This window comes from Taudactylus pleione, unplaced genomic scaffold (assembly GCF_031769625.1).
Source record: "Taudactylus pleione unplaced genomic scaffold, aTauple2 ptg000501l, whole genome shotgun sequence".
NCBI lineage: Eukaryota > Metazoa > Chordata > Amphibia > Anura > Myobatrachidae > Taudactylus > Taudactylus pleione.
In genome coordinates, this window is record NW_028284903.1 from 872,219 (window position 1) to 899,594 (window position 27,376).

Consider the following 27,376-nt stretch of genomic DNA (forward strand, 5'->3'; position numbering starts at 1 on the left):
AATTAAGTAGGCACAACAAAGGAACATATCAATCCTAGAATAAGAATCATGTGGACATGAATAAAAAGTGTAATCCCTGGCCGTAGGGTAGAGAGCGGGAATCAGTATGGAATCCCGGCTGCCGCATGGCCGACAGATCGATTCCCGGCAGTGGCAGCCCGACAGATCAGCAGAGCCCGACAGCGGAAGCCCGACAGATCAGCAGAGCCCGGCAGCGGAAGCCCGACAGCGCTGGAAATCCCGATCGTCCCTAAGGTAAGTATAAACTAACCTAACCCTAACCTCCCCCCCCCCCCCCAAGTGCCTAACCCTAACCCCCTCTTCCCCGCTGCCTAACCCTCCCCCCCCCCGCAGCTAGATATAGACGCCGGTCATTTATCCCACGCCGGGATAAAGCAGCCAGTTGTTGGTTTTAAGGCAGCCGGTTTCCCGACTGCATACCAGAGAGCGCGCCAGGAATCCAGCAGACCAGCCTCGGCTGTCCCAATGTCTTGGAACTAGAGGAACAAAAAAGTTGAGGGGATCTACCAGAACAGTCTAAGGCAGTGGTGGTGAACCTATGGCACGCGCGACAGAGGGAGCACTCAGTGCCCTCTCTGTGGGCACGCGCCGTCTCCACAGCACAGCGCGGGGCCGGACTACTCCCCTCCACGTGCCTGGAGACAACCGACCAGCACTCTACACAGCACAGGCTGAGGGAAGCGCCACAGGAAGTGACATCTGCCTCCGTATCAGGTTGGTGGTCTCTGGTTACTGGTTCCGTAGGCCTGAGGCCACGCTATATTATTTATTTTTTCTTCTTAAATTCAATTTGGTGAGCGCAGGTCGGAGGGATGGTGCGTGGGCTGTGGCCCGATGAGTTGGGGGGGGTGTGTGTGTCTTTTAACTAGGGATGGGGCTGTATAGATGTCTCTGGATAATAATTTATTAAAACTAAGTGGCAGAACATGGACTGGGGGCACAACTCTGGGGCATAATATGATTTGGGGCATAACTATATTGTAGAACATGAAATGGGGGCTTAACTATGGGGAAAAACCTCAGTGTTCAGATTAAATTGCCTTGTTGGCACCTTGCGATAAATAAGTTGGTTTTGAATGGAAACTCCTAACACTTCTAGTAATTGGCTCACCTTAGTGATCTCATGTGTTCGCCAAACCTGGAATGCAGTACTTGGGACTCCCGGAGGAAAACCAAGGTTTCCAAATGAAGGGGTTAGAAGGGACGGTGAGGGTGAGGAGAAGTGGTTTTGAATGTAGGCGATGCCAAAACGAAACAGTAGACCAAGGAGGGGGTGGGACAATCACGGAAGAGTTGAGATCCAAGGCAGCCCCGGATTAGGTGTAGTGAAAGATGCAGCTTCAATGTCGACCCATTGCTTCTTGTCTGATGATCGGCACCATTCCATAATCCTAGTAAGCAAAACTGCATGATAGTATGAGGGAAAATGTGGCAATTGGAGACCACCTCTGAGTTTACTTCTGTATAATATTTTATGCTTGAAACATGGCCTACGACCTGCCCATAAGAAAGTCTATGACTATGCGATGTAGTGACATGAACCAGGAGTGTGGGATCGCAACAGGGAGGGTTTGCAGAAGATACAGTACCCGAAGAAGTACTTTAATTTTGATGACTCCTATCCTCCCTTTCCAAGAAGTCTTAGTGCGCCAGTTAAGGATATCTACTCGAAGTTTTCCGTCCACATGTTTTAATGTGCTTGCTGCAGTATCTACAGATAGCAGTGCTGACGAGCACAAGACTGCTATTAAAGTGCTTCCACAAATTACTTTTGAGTGGTTACATTTCACTTTAAGTATGACATTATGACTAACTAATGAAGATTTGTTGTGTTTTGCACTTTACTGTACCATCGCTGGCAGTGTAGCTGCTCTTTTTGGTATCTAAGTTGGGAAATCAATAGTTTTTTGGCACGCCTATAAATAATGGGCGCTCCAATCACCCATTACTTAACTCGCTTGTCACAGCCAAATGTACCAGGTTTAGCCGTGCAAAGCGTAAAATACCTTTCTCTGAATCTTTGGAGGACACCAGATGCCCTTTCAACGCTTGTTTTACTGTGTAACTTTTTTTTTTTGTTATATCTATATTATACAGTCAGGTGCATAAATATTGGGACATTGACAGAATTTTCATATTTTGGCCGCTATTCACCACCACAATGGCTTTGAAATGAAACAAACAAGATGTGCTTTAACTGCAGACTTTCAGATTTAATTTGAGGGTAATTTCATCCAAATCTGGTTGAACGATGTAGGAATTACAACGGTTTCTATATGTGCCTCCCACTTTTTAATTGGCCAAAAGTAGTGGGACAAACTAAACAATCCTAAATCTAACTTTCACTTTTTAATACTTTGTTGCTAATCCTTTGCAGGCAATTACAGCCTGAAATCTGGAACGTATAGACATCACCAGACGCTGGGTTTCATCCCTGGTGATTCTCTGCCAGGCCTCTACTGCAAATGTCTTCAGTTCCTGCTTGTTCTTGGGACATTTTCCCTTCAGTTTTGTCTTCATCAAGTGAAATGCATGCTCAATCGGATTCAGGTCAGGGGATTGACTTGGCTATTGCATATATTACACTTTTTAACCTTAAAAAACTCTTTGGTTGCTTTTGCAGTATGCTTCGGGTCAGTGTCCATCTGCACTGTGAAGCGCCGTCCAATGAGTTCTGAAGCATTTGACTGAATATGAGCATATAATATTGCCCGAAACACTTCAGAATTAATTCTGCTGCTTTTGTCAGCAGTCACATCATCAATAAATACAAGGGAACCAGTTCCATTGGCAGCCATACATGCCCACGCCATGACACTACCACCACCATGCTTCACTGATGAGGTGGTATGTTTTGGATCATGAGCAGTTCCTTTCCTTTTCCATACTCTTCTCTTCCCATTACTCTGGTACAAGTTGATATTTGTCTCATCTGTCCATAGGATGTTGTTCCAGAACTGTAATGGCTTTTTTAGATGTTGTTTGGCAAACTCTAATCTGGTCTTCCTGTTTTTGAGACTCACCAATGGTTTACATCTTGTGGTGAACCCTTTATATTCACTCTTGTGAAGTCTTCTCTACCTCCGGTAGAGTGTTCTTGATTTGTCCAACTGTTGTGAAGGGGTTTTTCTTCACCAGGGAAATAATTCTTCTGTCATCTACCACAGTTATTTTCTGTGGTCTTCCGGGTCTTTTGGTGTTGCTGAGCTCTCCAGTGCATTCTTTCTTTTTAAGAATGTTCCAAACAGTTGATTTGGCCACACCTAATGTGTTTGCTATCTCTCTGATGGGTTTGTTTTGATTTTTTCAGCCTAATGATGGCTTGCTTCACTGATGGTGACGCTCTTTGGATCTCATATTGAGAGTTGACAGCAACTGATTCCAAATGCAAATGTCACACCTAGAATCAACTCCAGACCTTTTACCTGCTTAATTGATAATGAAATAACGAGGGAATAGCCCACACCTGTCCATGAAATAGCTTTTGAGTTGATAGTCCCATTACTTTTGGCGGCACATATAGAAACCATTGTAATTCCTACACCGTTCACCTGATTTGGATGAGATTACCCTCAAGTTAAATCTGAAAGTCTGCAGTTAAAGCACATCTTGTTTGTTTCATTTCAAAACCATTGTGGTGGTGAATAGAGGCCAAAATATGAAAATTCTGTCAATGTCCCAATATTTATGCACCTGACTGTATATAGAAATTAATTTATTAATAGACATAGTTACGGTTTCTTCTCCTTTCTGGGTTTTGTTAGTAAATAACTTTGGCTTCTCCCCCTTCTATACCTGAAACCCTATGTGCAAAATGGTTCAGTTTAAAAGTGCCAATCTCTTTGGACCCACTCATATACCCCAGTGTCCCCCAAAGAATCGTAGAAAAGGATTTTGCGATGAGTACAAATATCCGGCTATTGCACTTCCAGTTGAAGAGGGGAATTCCCCTTAAAGACCCAATGGATAGGAAGATGGAAATTTATTTGTTTAAAAAAAAAAAAAACTAATTGTTTGCAGGGATTGTTTAAAGTTTTAGCTTCTGTCTAGAATTAATAAGTATTAAACGAAGGGGAATTGTATTTCTCTGTGATGCTTCCTTTCACACCATTGTTTCTCAGCCAAGACTGTAGCATCTGCTAGTGACAATCTACATGCAACTTTATTAATCTTGCATATGAAAGGGTTTGGAAGAAAAAAATGCTTCTACCTGTTAAATTATTTTCTTCTGAGCCCAAGGGGGACACTGGAACTGTGGGTATAGATGGAGCTGGAGGAATCTGGGCTCCAAAGAGTTAATGTTTGAAGCAGCAGCATAGGCTCTTCCCCCCCCCCCCCCCTCCCCCCCCCTTCCTATACCTCCCTGCCTACAGCATCCCATTAATACTAACAAATGACAGGGAGAAGACCGGGCTTACAAAACTGTTGGTGAATCCTATGACGTACATGTGTGCTGGAAAATAACCCCCAAGTCAGCTAGGAGTGTAAGTGCAGGCATCCAGTGTGCCCCATGGACTTGGAGATGAGGATTTAACAAGTAAGAACCAAAATCCCATTTTCTCTTATCATCCATGGGGAACACTGGAACCGTGGGATATACCAAAGCTGTCCTGCTAAGGGAGGGAACGCTTCTATGCTGTGCTTAGGAACCATCACCCAAAAGGCGGAAGTGTCAAATCTGTAGAATTCGAAGAAAGTATGCGCAGAGGACCACATTGAATCCGACCAGCAAATATCCTTGGTCCTATCCATGTAAATGCAGAGAGCCCGCACTACGTCTAACAAAGCCAGGGAGGTAGTCTAATCCTGACACCCAGTCTCCAGAAGAGAGGGTACCACAATTTCTTGGTTGGTATGAAATTTAGAAACCACCTTTGGGAGGTAACCAAATCTGGTAGGGAGGCTAGGAATAAGCAAGTAAGAGGAACCAAAAGTAGTAACCAATAGATTGTTTCCCAGGCACCTAGAATTCCCGGTAGGCTGCAAGAGGTACAAATTATAAAAGAATCAAGTATCTGATCCAGCGCTATTAAATAGTAAATTCAGCAGCTTGTCTCCCACTAAGGGTGCACTCCACCCTCACAAAAGCCAAATATAAATGTAAGTGTGTTTCTTTTGAGAGAACACCCATATATGAAGGGATTTCATTGAAAATAAACTTTAATATGAACGGGGGGGTTGAATTTTATTGTAAATGTTTGGATTAATTATTAGATTCTCTGCAAGACACAGACCTGGTTTGAAAACTTGAAGATGGATCCACGTCAGGATTTAAACATTCTTTTCACTATTTCATAAATTTTTTAGGCTTCAAGATGTGTCAATGCCTACAGCTCTTCTTCTCGACTTATTGCTGAAGTGTCTGCCTTGCATATAAATACAGTATAGAGTATGTCATTAATAGAAACTCCTTTATAGTGTACTGCAGTGTTTGGAAAAAAAATATTTAAAAATGAGAGTCTAGAATATATACAGTTGAAGTCAGTATTGCTCAAATCTTTGACGGAACTAAATGTCTGAAGTTTCTCTGATTTGGATGACACTTAAAGTGCTGTAATAAGTGCTAAGTGCCTCTTCCAGATAGTTTGTTCAATATTTCTGCCTAAGGTTGCATCAACATTTTATATAAACCAGGAGATTGAGTGAGCATCCATTTTCCCATAGTTTTGTGAGCGTGTATGTTGGCAATTCAGTTAGATGCAAGGTGCTGCACATAACAGTAATTATGTAAGAAATATATACGCTCATTTCTGCTTGAATCTCCAGGGGCTGCAATCAGATATAAGAGACACATGTTGTAAGGCCATTCTGGCGGCACCTAGTGTGTATTTGGATTGGTCCCTGTATATTTATCCAGCACTGAATCTCTCTAAGGAATAAAATAACAATTGATTGTATGTCCGATTGGGTCTATAAAAGGTCATAGCTTTTCCAACCAAGCTATATTTAAATGGAAAAGAGAAGTAATCAAGCATGCTTACAAGGAGAAATGGACAAAAGGTACCAGAAATACAATACGCGCACTCTCCCTGACCAGTGGCCTCTGGCCTCTGTGACAGTACTTTGCAAACAGCAGACTGGACAATTATCCATACCCTCTCTAGTCATTATCTGTTGGGATATATTCTCATCGACTGACCAATTTGAGAGCCCCCCCCCCCCCCCCCCACACACACACAGTGTCTAATTACCCCCACACGTAATGGTTTTGCTTGAGCATGTACCATTGTAATTCCTTTTGTTTTAAATACTCTCTGGCACCTCTTTTACTTTCCCATGTTGTTTCAGACATTTTGTTTTCTACATCAGGGTCCATAGGGTATCCACAGGATACCTTGGGGTATAGGCGATGGCGGCAGACATCCAGGCACCACAGAGTTAAATTCTCAGCCTCCCAGGATGCAATGGGGTCCCTCTCCTATACCGCGCCCCCGAGCCTCAGGCACTCAGTTTTCGTCGGTGCCTGGCCGAAGTCGGATGCACCGTACAGAGTGGGGGTCTGCAGGCCCCTGAAGTTCTTCAATGCAGCTGGTAGAACGCCGGTACTGATCCGGGGATGCTGGTGGGTGATTGGGGTCACAGCTAGCGGTGGCCCCGGTTGCACGGACTGTGGCCGGATTTACAGGGTTTCAGGTAAGCAGCAAGGTCCCGCGTTGGGTCCCAGCCGAATAGCACAGTCCTTAGTCCTCAGGCAGGGGGCTCCCTGGGGACTGGCTGCAGTGTGGAACCAGGCTACTGATCCCTGCGCTTTCCGCTACCCCCTGGGACTGAGGACTGGACAGAAACTGTAAATGTCCAGCGTCCCAGGGGTTAAATGCATGCCAGGGGAGCGCACTTTCCCTGCTAAGCAGCCTGCGCCTCCCCCGCTGCACATGGCCTCTCCACAAGGTGGTTAGGCATCTGCATGCGCTCCGCCCACGGAGCAGCCCTCCCTCTGCTCCTCGGTGGCCATTTTAATACATGTGGCAAACACTGCTGGAAGCTGTTAACGCGGGCATCGCGGTCTGGGTCCCCCTGCATACCTCTCATCCGGTGCAAGGTCAGTGTATGCAGCGCTGTTTCCTACCAGGCTGAGGTCTGGTTAGTTGATGAAGCGCAGATACTGTAGGATTTTCAATAGTCTGCATTGTATGTGACTTTGGGCTAGCGCTGCTGTCTGTTACTTTCACTTTCACATACTGTCAGCTATTTTCCCTATCCCTGTTTTTCTTCTCTGCTAACAAGCCCTTGCGGTGCGGTGTTGCAAGGGGGATTTATACCTCACTATACAACTTGTTGTGAAGTGCGGTGGTCACATACAGCTCCGGGTCACACACTCAGTATGTCTGACAGTGAGCATGATTTCCCCATTCCGCCTCAGTGTACTGTATGCAAGGTACCATTGGCAGAGGGTGATGGTAACTCGGATGGATTATGTAAGGTGTGCCTGCGGTGGCACGGCCGATTTCTGTCACTACACCTGTGCAGGAGCTACCATGGGCTTGTTTTGCTGCGGCACTTACTATCCTGGTGGGCCAGTTAACGACAACCCCTGCTTTTCCCCAGATGGGGGTCTCACAGCAGTCTATGGTGTCGTCCCCTATGCAGGGGTTTCCTAAACAGTTAATCGTACCTCAGAGTTTCCCGTTCTTGCCCATGAACCTGCGTGGGCTAATTCACTGTCTACCTCAGTACAACAGCTGTCAGAGGTGTTACAGGGCTAGTCGTCTGTGCGGGGGCAGAAGCGTCTGCTGCAACCTCATCAAGATCAGGATGCTGTGACGACAGATGATGGCTCATACGTGCGGTGCGCACGGCCTTGGTTATTGAGCATGGCGCTCCTCCTGTAGCTAAATCAAAATATCCCTTTTTCAAGGATATTAAAAGTGATACTACAGTGTTTCCCCTATCTGATCAGTTAGTGGATCATTTAGAGGAGGCGTGGAAAACGCCGGGTAAGCGTTACCAGCCCCCTAGACGGTTTGCGGTGGCATACCCTTTTGCAGATAATAATTTAGCAAAATGTAATAACCCGCCACAAGTGGATTTACACGTCTAGTAAAGAGTGCTACGTTGCCTATGCCCGCTATATCCTCCTTTAAAGGATCCAACGGATCGCAGGGTAGAAATATTCCCTTGCAGGAGGCGTGTCCAGGCCGGCTTTGGCCATGTGCTGGGTGGCAAGAGCTATGGAGCACTGGGCTGATACCTTGGAGGCATCCCTGACCCAGACTCGTCACCTGAACAGGTGGAGTTGGTGGGTAATTTAAGGGACTCAGCTACCTACATTAATGAGGCAGCTTTAGATATGGGCCTCATGGCGTCCAAGATCTCCTCAGCAGCAGTGGCGGCTCGTCGTATCCTGTGGCTGCGTTCTTGGAAGGCGGATGCTGATTCCAAAAAGGGCCTATAGAACGCAGAACAGACCCAGGGTACAGTCCTTTCCTAGGAGGACTGCCGCCAAGAAACCTGCAAAGCCCAGGACGCAGGCCTGGAGTACCAGACGTCCCACTCCCAAGTCCGATGACAAACCTTCGTCCTGACGGGACGGGCCTCTCTTTGGGGGACCTCAAAGTGGGAGGCAGACTTCTGAAATTCGCCCAAAAGGCTGGTGTTTGACCACTTCAGACACAAGGGTCGGAGAAGTGGTCTCTCAGGGGTACGCCCTCTCCTTCCGCAGGAGGCCTCCCCGCCGGTTTTTCACCATGGGCCTTCCGTCCAATCAGGACAAGGCCCAAGAACTCAAAAAGGTAATGCACTTGATGCTCCAGAATGGAGTTATAGTGCCAGTTCCTTTGTCTCACAAGGGATTGGGGTATTACTCCAATCTTTTTATGGTGCAGTAACCCAATGGGTCCTACCGGCCAATACTCCACCTCAAATCCCTCAACAAATTTCTGAGGGTTCCTCGGTTCAGGATGGAGACCCTGCATTCCATTATTTTAGCAGTGGAACCTGGGGATTTCATGATGTCGCTGGATATTCAGGATGTTTACCTGCATATCCCTATTGTCCCAGCACACCAGTGCTTCCTCAGATTTGCAGTGGTCAAGGACCACATCCAGTTTCAGGCGCTGCCCTTCGGTTTGGCTACAGCACCTCGGGTGTTCATCAAAGTTATGGCCGTTATGGCAGCTCACCTGCGGTTGCAGGGAGTCCGCCTGTTACCTTATCTGGACTATCTCCTGTTACTGGCGGAGTCCTCAGAGAAACTTCAGCGCCATCTGCAACTAACAGTCTCTGTATTGCAGTCTCGCGGCTGGCTGATAAATTGGAAGTCCTCCCTGGTACCATCTCAGAGGATGCTCCATCTAGGAGCTCTGTTGGATTCCCAAAATCAGAGGATCTTGGTGACGGGAGAAAAGATCTCTGCGTTACAGGCAAAGGTCCGTCTTTGCCCGCAGAGCCGCCGGGTGTCTATTCACTCGGCAATGAGGTTACTGGCACCCATGGTATCCATGTTCGACATGGTGGAGGTTGCCTAGTTTTACTCGAGACCTCTGCAGAAGCTGATCCTCTCCAGATGGAATGGGTCGCCCCAAAGGATAAAGACACAGACTATGGTGCTTTCCCCGGAGGTGCGATTATCTCTGGCCTGGTGGCTACAGACTGTTCACCTGAACAAGGGGCGCCCCTTTTGGATCGCAGACTGGGCCCTTCTGACGACGAATGCCAGTCTACGGGGCTGGGCAGCGGTGATGGGTCCACACTTCTTTCAGGGAAGGTGGACATCGGTAGAAGCTGCTCTTCCAATAAACATATTGGAACTGCGGGCAGTATTCAAGGCTCTCCAGCAAGCAAGACAGGTCTTGCAGGGAAAACCTTCGCAGGTACAGTCGGACAACGCCACCACGGTGGCATACATAAACCGCCAAGGAGGGACTCGCAGTCAGGCGCCTCTGACAGAGGTGTCCCGCATTCTAGTATGGGCGGAAAAGCATCTCACCGCAATATCAGCAGTGTTCATACCAGGAGTTCTCCACTGGGAAGCAGACTTTCTCAGTAGTCAAGACGTGCATCCAGGAGATTGGTCTCTTCACCAGGAAGTGTGTCAGCTACTGGTGAACAAGTGAGGCCTTCCAGAGATAGATCTCCATGGCCTCACGACACGACAACAAACTGCCGATGTTCGGGTCAAGAACAAGAAACGCAAAGGCTTGTCTAGTGGCTGCTCTGACGGTCAAGTGGACCTTCCAGTATGCGTACCTCTTCCCTCTGTTCTCCCTTCTTCCTCGAGTGATACGCAAATTCATGCAAGAAGGCGGCATGCTACTGCTGATTGATCCAGCGTGGCCCAGGCAGCACTGGTAAACGGATCTTCAGGGTCTCTCAGTGGACACTCCGCTGTTGTTGCCTCAACGTCAGGACCTGCTGTCTGAGGGTCCTTGCCTTCATCCGGACCTGAGTCGGCTGTCTTTGACGGCGGGGCTATTGAGACTGCCCTCTTGAGGTCCAGAAGTTTCTCAAGCTCTGTGGTCAACACCATGCTGAGAGCTTGGAAGCCTTCATCTGCCAACATCTACCATAGAGTGTGGCGGGCTTTCTTCCAGTGGTGTCGCACTAGAGGTTATGCTCCTCAGGTGTTCAGATTGTCCAGGGTTCTGGCCTTCCTACAGGCGGGTTTAGACCAGGGTCTTCGCCTAGCTTCCCTGAAGGTACAGGTGTCTGCACTTTCAGTGTGGTTTCATCGTAGGATTGTTATGCTTCATGATGTCCGCACCTTTATGCAAGGGGTGCTTCTTATTCAGCCTCCCTTTGTTCCACCTGTGGCACCATGGGATCTGGCTGTGGTCTTGAAGACTCTTCAAGGACTGCCATTTGAACCACTGGGCTCAGTGGATTTGAAATGGCTACCCATTCAGACTGTATTCCTTCTGCCTATTGCTCCGGCCAGTAGGGTTTCAGAATTGGGAGCTCTCTCATGCAGACCTCCATTTCTAATTTTTCATAGACACAGGGCTGTGCTGCGCACTTGTCCTGGGTTTCTTCCAAAGGTGGTATCTAGTTTCCATATCAACGAGGAAATTTATTGTACCATAGTTTACTTCACTGAACCTTTCGGTTGGTGAGGCCACCTTGGCTGTGGTGCGGGCTTTGAAAATCTATGTGAACCGCACTTCTGTCTATAGGAAGTCAGACTCTTTGTTTGTCCTTTATGGCTTCCATAAAAGAGGTTGGCCTGCCACTAAACAAACATTGGCAGGATGGATTCGACTGGCTATCTCTGAAGCTTTTGCTCACGAGGGCCTTCCTGTTCCATCTTCTGTTAAGGCTTATTCCACTAGGTCTGTGGGTCCTTCGTGGGCAGCTCGATGTGGCGCCTCAGCTGTTCAGCTTTGCAAGGTGGCCTCGTGGTCATCTGTTCATACTTTTGTACGGTATTATGCTTTTGATACCTACGCCTCTCAGAATGCTTCCTTCAGGCGATGGATTCTCCTCTCAGCACAGGAGCGTCCCCACCCTTGAAGGATACTGCTTTGGGACATCCCCAAGGTATCCTGTGGATACCCTATGGACCCTGATGTAGAAAATATGAGATATGGTAAGAACTTACCTTTGTTATCTCTATTTCTACGAAGTCCATAGGGTTCCACAGGACTCCCGCCCTGTCGCATCTGTACTGCAGATGGGCTGTGGTTCTGGTCACCGGTTTTTCCGTCTCCCTCTGGTGAGAATGTGATTCTTGTGTGTTCCAGACTTTCATCTCTCTCTTTATCCTCCTCCGGCCTATGGCTTGTGACGAAACTGAGTGCCTGATGTTAGAGGGCGGGGTATAGGAGAGGGACCCCAGTGCATCCTGGGAGGATGGAGAAGTTTTTAACTCTGTGGTGCCTGGATGTCTGCCGCCATCGCCTATACCCCAAGGTATCCTGTGGAACCCTATGGACTTCGTAGAAATAGAGATAACAAAGGTAAGTTCTTACCATATCTCATATTTTTTTATTGAAACTGCTTGGGAAGTCACTTTACACTGGAAGTGTTCCATCATATATAAAAGTGGCGTGCTTTTGAACTACCTCTCTGTACCTATCTATAATGGAGCTTATCCATTGTAAGTTCTGCCTTGGAGTATTTAGATCTAAAGGAATTTTCGTTGAATGTAATTTGCAGTTTTCAACCACATCTGAAGTGGTGGAATTTTTTGCTCGTCCTGTACTTTCAGTGAGATTCATTTTGCACTTTCCAGTTGCATTTCTGTAGAATTGGTGCACTTTAAGCAGTATAGCAATATTAGAACACAAAAGTGATCTATAATAAAGATCATCCTAATGTTCCATCACTCTTGTTAGTAATTTAAAATTAAGCTAAACTATTCAGTATTCAAGCAGAAAAATTAAATGAATACAGGGTTGGTCCTGAAGGGGAAATAGATTGTATTTTGTGAAATTTTAAATGTTTCTCCTTCATCCGCTAGGGGACACTGGAGTCTCAGTACAGTGGGTATAGATGTGGAATAACTGGGAGCTGGCACTTTCATAAATCTGAATAGTAGCTAGCTCCTCCCCCTCTATACCCCCCTACTGGTCAGTCTTAATTTTGTGCCAAGGGAGCTAGTCACATGCAAAGAGCTTTTCTAAAAATCAAGGATCCTCGATCAGCAAGAGGATCGAACAGGCAGCTCACTGCCCCTGCCTGTCTGCTTTGTTGGAGCTGCCGGCAAGATCTCACTGCCGCTGCTTGCGGCGTGCGCTGGGGTCTTCAGCTACAGAGACCACTGTCTCTGGGAAGAACCAAGGTGCGCTGCGTGCGGCGCTCGTCGCGGTCCCAAAATTAGCACAGCCCGCCGCCGGCAGCATTTGGCAGAAAGAAGGTTAGTGACTCCTGGCACCATGAGTAGCAGGGTGGCCAGGAGAAATGACAGGCGCGCTAGTGGAATAAGCCTTAACAGAAGATGGAACAGGAAGGCCCTCGTGAGCAAAAGCTTCAGAGATAGCCAGTCGAATCCATCCTGCCAATGTTTGTTTAGTGGCAGGCCAACCTCTTTTATGGAAGAAATAAAGGAAAAACAAAGAGTCTAACTTCCTATAGACAGAAGTGCGGTCCACATAGATTTTCAAAGCCCGCACCACTGCCAAGGTGGCCTCACCAACCGAAAGGTCCAGTGAAGTAAACTATGGTACAATAAATTTCCTCGTTGATATGGAAACTAGATACCACCTTTGGAAGAAACCCAGGACGAGTGCGCAGGTTCTGTTGGTGGCTCCAGACTGGCCCAGACCGGCATGGTATTCCAACCTACGTCTTCTACTGATAGATGACCCGTGGCCTCTTGCTCTGCAAGAAGATCTACTGCAACAGGGTCCGTTTGTCTATGAGGACTTAAAGCGGCTTTGTTTGATGGCGTGGCTGTTGAAAGGGCTATCTTAAGAAGAAAGGGTATCCCTTCCAGGGTGATTCCTACTATGTTAAGGGCTAGAAAGGAAGTTACCTCAAAGCACCATCATCATATATGGAAGGCGTATGTCTCTTGGTGTGAACGCAAAGGTGCTCCAACGTCAGAATTCAAATTAAACAGGCTGCTGCTTTTTCTACAGGCTGGATTTTCAGCAGGTCTTCATCTGGGATCTTTGAAGGTTCAAATATCGGCTCTGTCGATTTTTCTTTCAGAAGAAACTAGCATTATTGCCGGATGTCCAGACGTTGCTACAAGGGGTTGTAAGATTACAACCTCCGTTTGTACCTCCAACTGCCCATGGGATTTGGATTTGGTCCTCTTTTCTCCAGTCTTCCCTATTTGAACCTTTACAGACTGTGGAATTAAAATTTTCATCATGGAAAGTGGTTCTCCTTTTGGCGTTCGCCTCTGCTAGGCGTGTGTCGGAGCTAGGGGCGCTTTCTTGTCCGCCTTAGCTCATTTTTCATGAGAATAGGGCTGAGCCACGTACGCAGTTATTTTTTTTGCCTAAGGTAGTGTTTGCGTTTCACATCAACCAACCGATTGTGGTTCCGGTGTTTGAAGACGATTCTTCGGCTTCCAGATCCCTAGACATTGTCCAGGCTCTTCACATTTATATTGATAGGACTGTATCCCTCTGGGAGTCGGATACGCCGTTTGTTCGATATGATATGGCGCGTCCGGGCTGGCCGGCTTCTAAGGCAACTATTTCTAGATAGGCTTGTCTGATTGTCAGACGAATCCATCTGGCTGCATCAAAACAACCTCCTACTTCAATCACAGCGCATTATACGCGCTCGGTGGGTCCTTCGTGGGCGGCTGCCCGCGCTGTTTCCCAGACCCAGGTTTGTCAGGCAGCCACTTGGTCAGGCCGGCATACTTTTGCAAAGTTTTTACCGTTTTGACACTTTTGCGGCATCTGCTTCACAGTATGGCCTTGCTGTTTTGCAGGGTTCTTAGCGCTCTTCCGCCCGGGATGTGAGCTCTAGGACGTCCTGCTGTACTGAAGGCCAGATTCAGACCCGCTCGCGAGCGCAAGCGGGTCGATGGTGGCCCAATTCGCATGCGCACGACGGAGCCGGCTCCGTCATGCGCATGCGCGAGACCCGGATAGCGACAGGCAAACAGTCGCTCCGGGTCTCGTACCAAAGGGGGCGTGCTGTTGATGTTGAGTGACAGCACGCCCCCTTTGGTGGGTGGGCCGGGGGCATGGCTGCCCAGAAGGAGGCGTTCCCATGAGAACGCCTACCGTCTGGGGCCGGCCCCACTGACATCACAAATGATGTCAGTGGGAGTGCTTTCGGCTCTGGTAGAGCCGAAAGCGCTCTAGGGCTTGCGGCAACGAAACCCTACCACAAGGGTCTCGTTGCAAGCCCGATAGTCGCGATGGTCTTGACCATCGCGACCATCTTCCTGGCCGCTCGCTATAGCTGTGGGTGGTCACCCACATCTATGCGAGTGGCCAGGAGGCCGCTCTGAAAAACAAGAGGGATGGCCCTGATTCAGAGCGAGCGCTCTGTCAGAGCGTCCGGCTCTGAATCAGGCCCTGAGACTCCAGTGTCCCCTAGTGGATGCACTTACGCCGATTCCATAGGGTACACTGGACGCCCACCCGGCGCTCTTCCACCTGCATTGGTTATTATTCTTCCTGACTTGGACAGTCGTTTTTCTTCAAGGTCTGCTTGATTTGTTTGCATATTTGCTTGTTTGTTCATGTATGTTCTAGCTTCTCTTCTTCTCTATTATTCTATTTTCCAGCTCTCCTCGGGCACAGTTTAAGACTGACCTGTAGGGGGGTATAGAGGGGGAGGAGCTAGTTACTATTCAGATTTATTAAAGTGCCAGCTCCCAGTTATCCCATATCTATACCCACTGTACTGAGACTCCAGTGTCCCCTGTGGAATAGGAGAAAGGGATATATATCGGTAAGTACCAAAATCCTGTTTTTTGCCATATGCATTTCCAGGTGGATCTATAAAATTAGGAATAGATCAATTAATTTGTTTTATTTCTTTTAGGCAGTTTTACGGACCAAGAAGCAGTTGCACAAATGCTTGTGGCACACATACACTTAAGAACAGCGTAGTTCCACTTTTTTTTCCCCTTGTATGCTATTAATTGTGTTGGGTAATGGTGGGGAGTCTTGCTTTTCATTTTAATAATAATAAGTTGCTGGTAGATAGCATTTGGGACAGTACTGGGGGTAAGCAGAGGGTTAGGGACAGGCAGTACTGGGGGTAGATGGCAGGTTTTTTATTTATTACTAGCTGTTGCCTGCGGCTTCGTCCGCGATGGAATAGCTTCTGCCAAAAATTGTATTTGAAGTGTTCTAGTTTTATTACTTTGCATAGGGGCCCTGTCACAGGAATAGCTCACGTGACCGGCAGTGCTATACAGACTGGCGGCAGCAGCGCCTTCACCCACCACTCACACCAATGTCACTGTGTGCCCTGTGCACAGACTGCTCTGTAGCCTATCCTATTCACCCACCACTCACACCAATGTCACTGAGTGCCCTGTGCACAGTCTGCTCTGTAGCCTCCTATTCACCCACCACTCACACCAATGTCACTGAGTGTCCTGTGTACAGATGCTATGTAGCCTCCTATTCAAGTGAACATAGGCCCAAAGCACTTCTCCAACCACTCCTTAATGGCCGCGCGCATGGTGCCACACCTATCTCTTGGATTGATGATGTCAATAAATTTTGTTTTTGTTATTGCTCAGCTTTAACTTGATGGATTGAGATGAAGCAAAGTGCAGATTATTTCTAGTTGTTTACACTAAAAAATTATTTCATGAAGATCGGTTCAGCAGTTTTTGCGTGAATTTAGAGCAAACCGACACAACATTTTTATTCTATTAGTATAGATTTAGCAGCTTCCCCCCATATTTGCCTGTTTTGCAGCACTGCCAGCTAGAGCTCGCTCAGTTTCACAAACTGACGGATAGTAAATATACCCTATAGTGTCTGGTGCAAACTGAGGGCCTAATTCAGAGCTGGACGATCTGAATCAGGGCGTCGTTTTTTTTTTTTTTTTTTTTTTTTTTATGGAGCGGCCTCCTGGCCGCTCGCATTGCTCTGGGTTGCCACCCACAGCTAATGCGAGCGGCCAGGATGATGGTCGCAATGGTCAAGACATTCGCGACCATCGGGCTTGCGACGAGACCCTTGTGGTAGGGTCTCGTGGCCGCAAGCCCCAGAGAGCTTTCGGCTCAAACAGAGCTGAAAGCTCTCCCACTGACATGGGAACGCCTTCGTCTGGGCAGCCACCCCGGCCCGCCCACCAAAGGGGGTTTGCTGTCACTCAACATCGACAGCACACCCCCTTTGATCCGAGACCCGGAGCGACGGATTGCCCATCGCTATCCGGGGCTCGCGCATGCGCACGACGGAGCCGGCTCCGTCGTGCGCATGCGCTCTGGGAACCATCGACCCGGTTGCGAGCGCTCAGCGCTTGCGACCGGGTCTGAATCAGGCCCTGAGTATTCTGACAGCGCATAGTAAACTGCGTGCTTACGTTCTGCGCATTCCTAGAACAGTGGGCTCACACAAGTATTTTATTTAGGGCAACTTTGAAATGCGTTTCATTCAAGTGGAATGTCCAAAACCATGGGTGCAGGTGTGATGTAAGTGTATGTCAGGTGTAAACAACATGCATATGCTACTATTGCTGAGTGACACATGCATTCAGTTTGTCTTTTTTAATGAATGCAAATTGCGCCTGTGATTTTGGGTCGCAGTTGTGACCAACTATGTATCAATCCCATAAATTCTACAAAAGTAGATATACCATTTAATGAGCTGAGTACTTCATCACCTGTTTTTGCTACTGTAAATCCAAAGTTTATGGGTGTATTTATCTATATTGGTATGCGATCTGTTTGGATTGGTTTGGATTTAAGATATTCGTAAAACCTTTGAGGTATGCACTCTCAGGCTCTTTTCAAATAAAAAACGTTTATTGCCAAAACTGTCAACATTATCGTAAACCCTGTTGATGCCAACGAGTATCACCAGGACTGCACACAAGCAGTCTGTGTATCCCTCCTCTGGTTTATATATGTGTGTAAGTAAAGAGCCACCATACTATCAATTTCCCAAGTGTTTTCCACCAAAACATATTTAGTTTTCTCTTTCATCCATGAGAGCACTGGAAACACTGTGTATAGGTGGAGCTGAAGGAGTCTGGGCACCAAAAGGTTAAGCTTTGGACAGAGCAGGCTCCTCATCCCCTATACCAAACCACTGCCCAGGGCAGACCGTTTTCTTTTGGTTCCAAAAGGAGGCTGGGCACATTCAGTTGCTGCAGCTGTAGGTTTTTAAAGCTTTAATTTATTTTCTACTTTTACCGTTGGACGGCCTGAGGACGCAGCACTCTTATCCGTTCCATTGGGACGGCACACTGGTGACTGGATCAGTGACACTGACCAGTGCCCTGAGCACACGGCAGAGACACAGCCGTAGCAAACAGGACAGCAGCAAAGCTGACACATCGGTGGTTCCCTGCCTGGGGGGGTGGCTTAGTAGTGGCGTGGTCCTCCACTCGCTCACTGGATCACCAGGAACATATGTTGCAACGACCCTACTCAGGCCCAACCTTCTCTTTCTGTACTGGAATCACCCGTGCCTGACTTTGACGGGGTGGCTGTCGAGACAGCTCTCCTCAAGGCCAGGGGTTTCCCCAACACTGTTCTGCGTATGATACTGTGTGCAGGAAACCTGTTTTAACTAGGTAGTATTGACGGGTGTGGCGAGTCTACTTTTACTGGTGTGCCATCAAGAAGTTGGATTCTGCAGGATCTGGCTTTCCTACAGGAGGTTTTGGACATATGAGCGGTTTCAGACCCGTTCACTAGGATGCGATCGCTCGTAGGTGGCCGATATTTGCAATCTGCGCATGCATTGCAATGCGCGTGCGCGAACCTCTGCGAAAGATCTGAAAGCGCTCGCTCGCCCAGCATAGACAGCCCAGTTGAATGAGCAACAGGAGAGGCCGTTTGTTGGTGGTAACAAGGGCAGGCCACTAGAAACGGGGGAGTGGAGTTTCGAACGCAGGTGTGCCTGAGTGTTTCAACGCTGTTTCAGAGGCGTGCATAATTAACAGGCAGCGTCATTGTACTAGAAACCTGGTTCTATTTCCCACTGAAGTGATCGCAGTGGTTGCGGCAAGGTATAGTCAACCTCAAGCGCTGCGAGCACATCCGATGGTGCTCCATGTACCAATTTTTTCATGCACTTTCAGGAGATGACATGTGCAAGTGGGCGTCTCATGAATGGCTAGTGGGCGTCTGCATACACAAAGTGATCGCATGCCAAGACATAGTGGGCATGCTAATGCCATGCCGTACGATCGCCTGCCGTGCGTTAGATTTGGTTACGCTGGGAGCGAGCGAATGCTTCCAGCGAGCGGGTCTGAATGAGCTCCATAGGCCTTCATCTGTCTTCCCTTTAAGGTGTAGATCTCTGCCCTCTCAATCTATTTCTAGAGAAAGGTTGCTGTCATTCCTGCGGTGCAGACCTCCTTCAAGGGAAAGGTTCCACATCCATTGCTTCTTTGTAACCTCTGTTGCCCCTTGGTCCTACGGGCTCTCAGTGGCAATAATTTTTTAACCTTTGGACGCAGTGGACCGTAGGTGGCTTACGTGGCAGACTGTGTTCCCTCTGGCTATCTCTTCTGCCAGGTAGGTTTCAGAGTTGAGTATCCTGTCTCCTGGATCATCTTCAGGATGTTTTACCATGACCGTGTTGTCCTCTAAAGGTTATTTCCTAGTTACTGATCAACCAGTAAATGGTGGTCCCTGCTCTTTCTGTGGAGGATTAGCAGGATCATCAGTTGTCCAATAGATCTTTGCACATGGTGCGGGATCTACGTAATTATGTTGTCAGGACTAAAGATTTTGCTTGCACAGACTATTGTTCATGCTGTATGACATAAACAAATGGGGTTGCCCTGCCTCCAGGCAACCGATAGCTCGTCAGCTTAAGGCAGTCCTCCATCAGGCCTCATTTTGGCGAGCTTTACTTGATGATGGCCAACTCGACCTGGTCAGTTGAGCCCTCTCTTAAGTGGCTCAGCGTGGTGTCTCTGCAAAGCAGCCTTGCCGGACTGTGAAGTGGTCCTCAATGCATACCATCATAAAATCCTACCTTTTTGACACCTCTGCATTTAGTGGCGCTAGGTTCGGGCGAAGGGTACTATGCACAGCACAGAAGTGTTCTCTCCCTTGGGGAGACAACTTTGGGACTTCCCAGTTTTTCCTGTGTCCCCATGGATGAAGGAGAAAATTGGATTTTGGTTCTTATCTGATTCCATGGGTGACACAGGACGTCCACCCTTATGCCCCTGGCTTTGTTTGGGGTTGTTTCTTTGGGTTGTGGCTGTCCAGGCCCCTTGACTCCCTTTCTGTGGGTATGTTGTGTGTGCCTCGTTCTCCTTTTTCTCCTCATCTCTGAGCTATGGGCTTTGTTGATAACTGGCTGCTCTGGGCAGGGGGTGGGGTATACGGAAGGAGGAGCCTGCTCTGTTCAAAGCTTAATCTTTTGGTGCCCAGACTCCTCCAGCTGCACCTATACTCAGTGTCCCCTATGGAACTGGAGAAAATTATTTAACAGGTAAGAAACAAAATCCTATTTTACCAAGATAAAACAAGACCATTTTGTTGCCTACTTAATATAATTTGCTCCTGTTGCATTTGAATAGACGTAGACTTGTAACTCTTGATACATTTTTCTTTTTTTTCCCTAGGAAGCTTTGACTGTTCATACAGGAAAGAAGCCCAAGACTACTGGATCATTCCATTTCCCTGGCCAGCTAGACTCCAGTGCAGAGAGTGGTATAACAACAATATCCGTTCATAGTGATTCGTTCTGTTTGTTAGTGCATTTGACACTGGAGATATAGGGCAAAATTTACTAAGCAGCAGGTTCTAAACCCTGGCGGATTTGATGGCGGGTTCTAAATAACAACAACACCGTTGACTAGTAATTTTCGCCCTAGCTCTGTCTTATTCTAAAATGTGTTTGACGGCAGTTTTGACCTTAGTAAATCTACAGTTAGCAAAGCCACTGCCATACCGGCGGGGTTTAGAACCCACCGCTTAGTAAATTTTGCCCATAGTGTTGGAGTTTGTATGTGTTTTATGAAGTGTTTCATGAAGTTACATTATTTTGACACTACATCCATTAGACTTGGGCTTTTCCTAAAACTTAGGCTCATGATGCATCCTACATTAGCAGAATGCCATAATCCTGTACCTGTTTTACTGTATGTTCTTACCAGAAGGGTGTAAAGATGGTCCTTTGTAGCTAAATTAAACATTTTGACTTGAATACATAGGTCATCTTTTAGAGCAGAACACATCCGCTTACATTTGAGAGCTTGCAGTGTCTAATTGCTAATTGTTCTGGGATTCATTGATGTTTTCTATGAGAACTACTCCTGTTTGTTCACAACTGAATGCCTCCTAAAAGTATAACACATTGCAAATGCTACAGGCTGCATTGATGTGATCTTAGAAATCAAGATTGCCCACTGCTGTTCTGATCAAGTCTTGGATATTACTTAAAAACCGTGGGTGTCGGCCCTTACTTCATTTTATTATGTTTTCTGCAGTGTTGTAAGTTTATTATCAATTTTGTCAATATCTGCTGATGCTGATCTGTCCAAGGAACTTGTAGAATCAATACTTTTTTTCTTTTCTACCCAAGTACATTTGTTCTTAGCGGGTCCTGGCTGATTGTCTTACAGATGTGTCCTCATACATCTAGCCTGAATATGCCATGTGACGCGAGATGCCTGATGCAAGTGAGCCTACTTGTCCTGTGCGACACTGCTTGTGCTGGGTGTCTTTTTGTTTGCGAAAATGCATCTCAGTCGCAATGTGATGTACTGGGGCGCACCAGGAGACTCTGCTGATTAATTTTATATGAGCCACTTGTATATCTGTGTGCGACTGAGCCTGTATACAAAGCACCACGGAACTTGACGTGGAAAAAAGTTGCGGCTGCTGCAACATAACATTTCATTTACAGATTCAGACTTGGTTGCACACAGATATATAAATGTTGAATATCAAATTAACCAGCGCAGTCTCCTGGTGTGTCCTAGTCGCATCGGATTGCGATTTAAGCTGGGTACACAGTCACATTAAGCGATCCGTTGCACGGTATAACTTTCCGACGCAGATTGGAACAATATATTGTGCAGATCGCATAGTGTGAACCCCCGATGGCTAGTGTCCGCGGGTCGTCCATCCTATCTGCTGTGCTGCATGCTAAATGCAGCATGGAACGACACATGGAGCCGTCCTCCACTGCATCGTTCAATGTGTACGGATGACACGATGTATCGCTCCATTGCATCGTCCCTTAGCTGGGTAAACACCGTGTAGTGTGTACCCAGCATAAAACACATTTTCTGCAAAAAAAAAAAAAGACACCCGGCGCCAACAGAGTAGCATGGGAGCTGGCGCGTCGAGAGGGGCTGTTTTGCACGACTGTAGCAATGTTCTATAAGGACACATCTGTATCCTTCTCTCCATTTTTATTCTTTGACCAGTAGAGGCCTTTCGCAATAGGCACAGAAACAGATGAATCACAGGTGCACAACTCCAAATTACTGTTTATATATAAATGCAATCACATTTTGCAATCGGTAGAGGTTTTTAGCATAATCATGGCCAAGGTTATGGGCCTACCCACCATATGCGGGTAACCTCTGTAGGGTAGGTCCCTAACATACTAGGGTTCAAATCCAGAGCGCAGGACACCCCTAAATCAGCACAGCCTAACCACCCCAGGGCATCGCCATAGTGAGAAACGTGAAGTAAAAAAAAAAGTAAGAGCAGCTACGGCTGCATAGAAAAGCGAAAATACAAATATAATGAAAACAAACAATAAAGTGTTAAAATTGTGCAGTGGCCATTCTCCAATGGTGGGGTAGTTTCTAAGACTGTGTCCTTAAACTATTCTGTGAAATTTAAGTTTTAGATAGCCCTAATCACTCTATCATTCTCAGGAAAGTCATGTTTTGTTTTTTCTGCCTTCTACTCTTTACTATTTATTAATTGAGAGATATGTATAATGTTACTGTTTAGTGCCATGTCTCCTCTAGGTACAACTTAATCCCGCTATTTGTGTTGTGCCATTAACTCACAGTCCCCAACTCCCCACCTGATAATAGAGAATTAACGGCAGGAAAATGCTTTGCATACATTTTGCATTTTTTTATTTAATCAGAGGAAGCACGGAAGATTGCAGTGTTGGAGAGACAGCTGGTGATTCACCTGAGGACAATGAGATATAGGCAGGTCATCCACCCAGCCCTACAACAAGGTATTATGCAATACAACATTTTTGGTTTCTAAATCATGTTTTTGTTTGAAAGCATTGAAATGTAGTTGATACTATTATTTTAGTTAAAGCCATGTTCCTTTGTTTGTGCAGTGGGTTTAAAACTGAACATTGTAGACCTTACAATGAGCATTGATCTGCGGTATCTAGGAGTTGAGCTTCCACTGCCAAGTATTACCAATAGTGCAAGATGGGACAATTATGGCTTATGTGCACAAGGTGAGTAATCGCATAATCTCTCCTCAGAAGAAGTCATTATGGACATTGGGTACAGTGGGTAGAACATAGGTGAGGTTTTGTGAAGTTGCAGTAATAATACCTTAAATTTATGAACTCACTATAGTACAGTGGAAAATTTAACTATAGCAGTTGAATATAGTTTTGATTATTGCATTATTTTGCTTGATACTACCAAGACCAATAAAATATTATTTTCAATATATATAGTTTTTGTTATGTTGGCTAATCCTTTCAGGAATATGTGTATATTGAGCCTCCAATATAACTTTTGCATTCCTCCTATATTCCAAGATTTCAGGAAACCTTTTGTTTGAGTGCTCACAGGACATGAGGTTTTCTTCGATAAACTGACCTAACTTGACACTGTGGTTACTGTAGTCAGACAGCTGGAGCTGTATTAAAACTGGAGTTGGCTGACTAGACACCTCTCCCAATACCGCCTCCCGCTGCTGATTTTGGACGCCTTTACTACTGGCGCAGCCAGTGACAGAGGACACTGGCATATGACAGAGCCATAAGGAGGGATGCAGTAGCACTGGACCATACACTGAGAGCAGAGAGCAGGTCAATGTCTCTCCTCATCGGAAAAGGAAAGTGTTTTAGTCATGTCAACCTCTACAGCTGCTTCAGGACATAGGCAACCCATGCTAGTCACCAATTGCCAACAAGGTTGCTGACCTTCCAGGACATTAGTCAGATTGTGTTCTGGGGGGCAAGGTCATACCCCTAGGTATAGTAGCACCTATTAGGTGCTACGAGTTGTGATTCTTTACAGCACGCCAGAAGCAGGTTTTTCATGGTAGTATGTCGCACAGCCTCACGTTTTTGTCACTTAACTGGCAGAACTAGCCTGGGCTAAATTCTTTTTCTTCTAGAAATGATTACAGGGGTTTGAATAGCAGATTACATCTTTCCTCTTTGAAGGTCCAAACTTCATCTGTTTTATTTTCAATAAATAATTCAGAGCGTCCTAGTGACCCCCATACAATACAGTGAGCATTTTAGCGACTCCCCCCCCATACAATACAGTGAGCATTTTAGCGACCCCCATACAATACAGTGAGCTTATTGGCAACCCCCATACAGTACAGTGAGCATTCTAGAGAACCTCATACAGTGCAGTATGCGTCCTACCAACCCCATACAATACAGTGAGCACCCTATTGACCCCATACAATAGTCAGCGTCCTATTGACCCCCATACAATACAGTGAGTGTCCTAGCTACTCCTTGTATTATACAGAGCACCCTAGTAACCCCATATAATATATTGAGCAATTGCAGTACAATACAGTGAGGTTCCTAGCGATCCACCCATACAATACAGGGTGAATCCTAGTGTATGGCTTACAATACTTAGAGCATTCTTACAAATCATATACTATACAATGAGTGTCCTTGCAAATGACATACAATACAGAGAGCTTCCTGGAAAGTGTCATACAATATGGAGAACATTCCAATTACACTTATATTAAATACACTTTACATATAAACCAGGTAACAGGTAAGTGACTAAGAAGTCGCCATATTCACTATATGCACTTAGCAGGGTCTCAGTCATTGCGTTGTCTTTGGGTGTCTGTAATTCTGATCTTGTTAAAAAATGAATCCGGGTATAACAAGAACACATCACTTCACTCAAACACCCGTTATTGCTGTGGGTTAAGCTGTTGCTTTAACTAAGCAAATTGTTAGATAGAGCCAGGTTGCTGCTGGAGGATCTCTCTCGCTCTCGCTGTCTCTCGCTCTCACATAATTAATCCCCTGCGATTGTATACACTGGCAGAGGTTTACATGGCGACACGAAGTTTAGCAGTTTGAGGTAGGGTCAGATCAACCACAAAAGTGCAAATTGTTTCGATGTTACCGATTCTTTTCACTGACTAGCGGATGCATGTCATGGGAAGTGGGCGGGTTTATACTGTGATGGGCGTCTTGGTATAGTGCTGCGGTTGCCCTGTGATTGCATTCATTAGCATATTTTCGAAACTAGCGGGTGCGTGCAAACGCAGCCATGCGATCCGTGCTGTATCAGGCTCATTGTTCACTGTACAAAACTAACTTTTTAGTCTAAAGCTGGCCACACACTAGACCAACTTACATCCAACGAGCCAACTTGTTGATTGGTTGGAATGAAAATCTGCTGGTCATCATTTACTCCCATTCCTTGCCAATGTGCTCCTAAATGCCAGAAAACAGATGAAAATGGTCGGTCAGACAAGTTTGTTAAATGTTTGATCTAAACAATTTGTTCAAACAACAGTTTTGGTCCATTTTCCATCGCTTGGGAGCAAATTGCTGATTGTACTCCCTACCAGATTTTCATTCCAACCAATCAACTAGTTGGCTGGTTGGACAGATAATCTTTAGATGTGTGGCCAGCTTAAGGTGTTTACTGAATACTACTTAAATCAGGATATGGTGATTCTGGTATTGGGGCTTTGAAAATCTATGTAGATCGGACTCTTGTTTAGTTTGATTATTTTCTAGTCCTACAGGTGTGTCCTCATGCACTGGCTTCAGTTGGCCAAACAGACCCTCTTGGCGTGTTAGGTCTTGGGCAACTTCGCCAAGCCTCTTTCTTGTTCAAAATGTGCATCTTGTTCGCAGAAATAAAACTGGAGACAACAAAATGACATTGCTAGCTTGCACTGATCAATTTGATGTGCGACATTTGTATATCTGTTTGGAACATAGTCTGAATCTATAATATAAAAGAAAAAATAACACACTGCGCACAACCTGTGGTTTGCTGCTTATAGGACCTAAAAGGGAGGCTTCATTTACTCCCAAAAGACTTGTACATTAAAAACAGTGTTCCATAATAGCGCTAAAAACACAGTTTCTTTAGAGAAGAAAGTATAACTTATCCAATAAAAATACAGGTATAGTTTTTACTTTACTTTTATCATATTGGTCATTTTCCCACATTCCAAAACTCTTCGCTTTTTTTTTTTCTCCTTTATTCCTGTCTATTTTTCACATACACCTTCGACCCACTTCCCGTATATCAGAAAATATAAACTGGTTAAGCATCTGGTGGCTGTTATCTGAACTGTGGGGTGTTCTCGCTGGTACCCATCTTGTGGAGAATCGTGTACCTGTTTATGTACCTGTTCAAAGGTGCAGCCTTGGGATGTCCCCATGATCCATTGTCCTCAATAGGATGAAAGTGAAAACTGTTTTTATATTCTTAAAAAATATTCTAAATCCATTGGAGACATTGAGCTCCCACCATTTTTATGCACTAGTTCACCTGTTAAACGTTTACCAAGTTTTAATGTTATAGGGTGATGTGTTTTTTCTCTTAATCTTGTTTCTCTTTGGTTCTTTTCTGTGGGGCTTGGTTAGAGAAATAAGAGTTCCCTCAAGAGTGGCAACAATTAGTGCCAAAGTAAATTTTGATAAGATATGCCCATGGTACGGTTTCCCCCCAAATGATCAGAGAAAAGGGTTTTGATCCCACTTTGTCTTCTATCTCTATTTTTTTCTTAGCTTCTGGGTTCCCATATGTCTCCAGGACTGGGAAGACGACTGATTATACAAAGATTAAAGGTTGGCGAGATAAATTTTCTGCAAACTCAACAGACCTGCCAATTAAAATTGAAGGTGATTTGATCAGTTCTAGGTTAAAGAATTGTGATAAATGAATGGACAGCCAGAAATGGAATAATGTTTCTGACATACTTAAATTCACATGGTTTTTATTAATTTACTGAGGATTTTCTTTTGTTTGCATGTGCTTTAAAAATAATCTGGCAGAATGGAAACTTTTAGTTTGGCATTTGTGTATGAAATCATTAGTATTTGTACATCATCTTATTAAAATATTCCTCACATAACACACAGAAATGAGTAATGCTTACAGAGTGCAGGTATGGCATCTAATACTAAGAATGCTGGTAAATTACTCTTGAAATGACCACTATCTTAAATAAGTACTTGCTGCAGACAGAGAAACCTGGCCATCAGGTCTATGTGTATGACTTTGCCACTTTTCATTCTTTCTGGTTTTCTAGGCTAAAGGCCGATACACACTTGCTGATGCCAGCAGTGACGGAGTGGGCCATGCTGCATTCGGCAGTATGGCCCTGGCTAACTATGTCGGCCGACTGACCTGCATGCAGGTCCAATGGGCGATGTCACTGACGACGTGTGGGAGCGCGCATCGTCTGTGACATTGAGGGTACCCACTAGATGATGTACCCGATATGTCATCCGATTCGGCCGAATCGGATGACATATTGTCTAGTGTGCACCCCGCATAAGGATTGGGAAGAAAAGAAGCCAGACCTATTCATACCTAGATCATATGATGCATAGTGGAACGTTAATCACACACATTAGGATTGTAGAAATGTATGGAAAGTAATACATAATAT

At 45.9% G+C, this 27,376-nt stretch overlaps 1 protein-coding gene across 1 annotated transcript in view; it reads left to right on the forward strand.

Annotated features, from left to right (window-relative positions):
• Nucleotides 1-27,376, forward strand: part of LOC148501817 (MAX gene-associated protein-like) — a 187,936-nt gene that overhangs the window by 25,256 nt on the left and 135,304 nt on the right. Inside the window, exons 4-7 of the mRNA XM_088449939.1 lie at nt 20,146-20,233; nt 22,638-22,733; nt 22,845-22,970; nt 26,490-26,603. Coding sequence (XP_088306065.1) covers nt 20,146-20,233; nt 22,638-22,733; nt 22,845-22,970; nt 26,490-26,603 — 424 coding nt within the window. The remainder of the gene's footprint in view (nt 1-20,145; nt 20,234-22,637; nt 22,734-22,844; nt 22,971-26,489; nt 26,604-27,376) is intronic.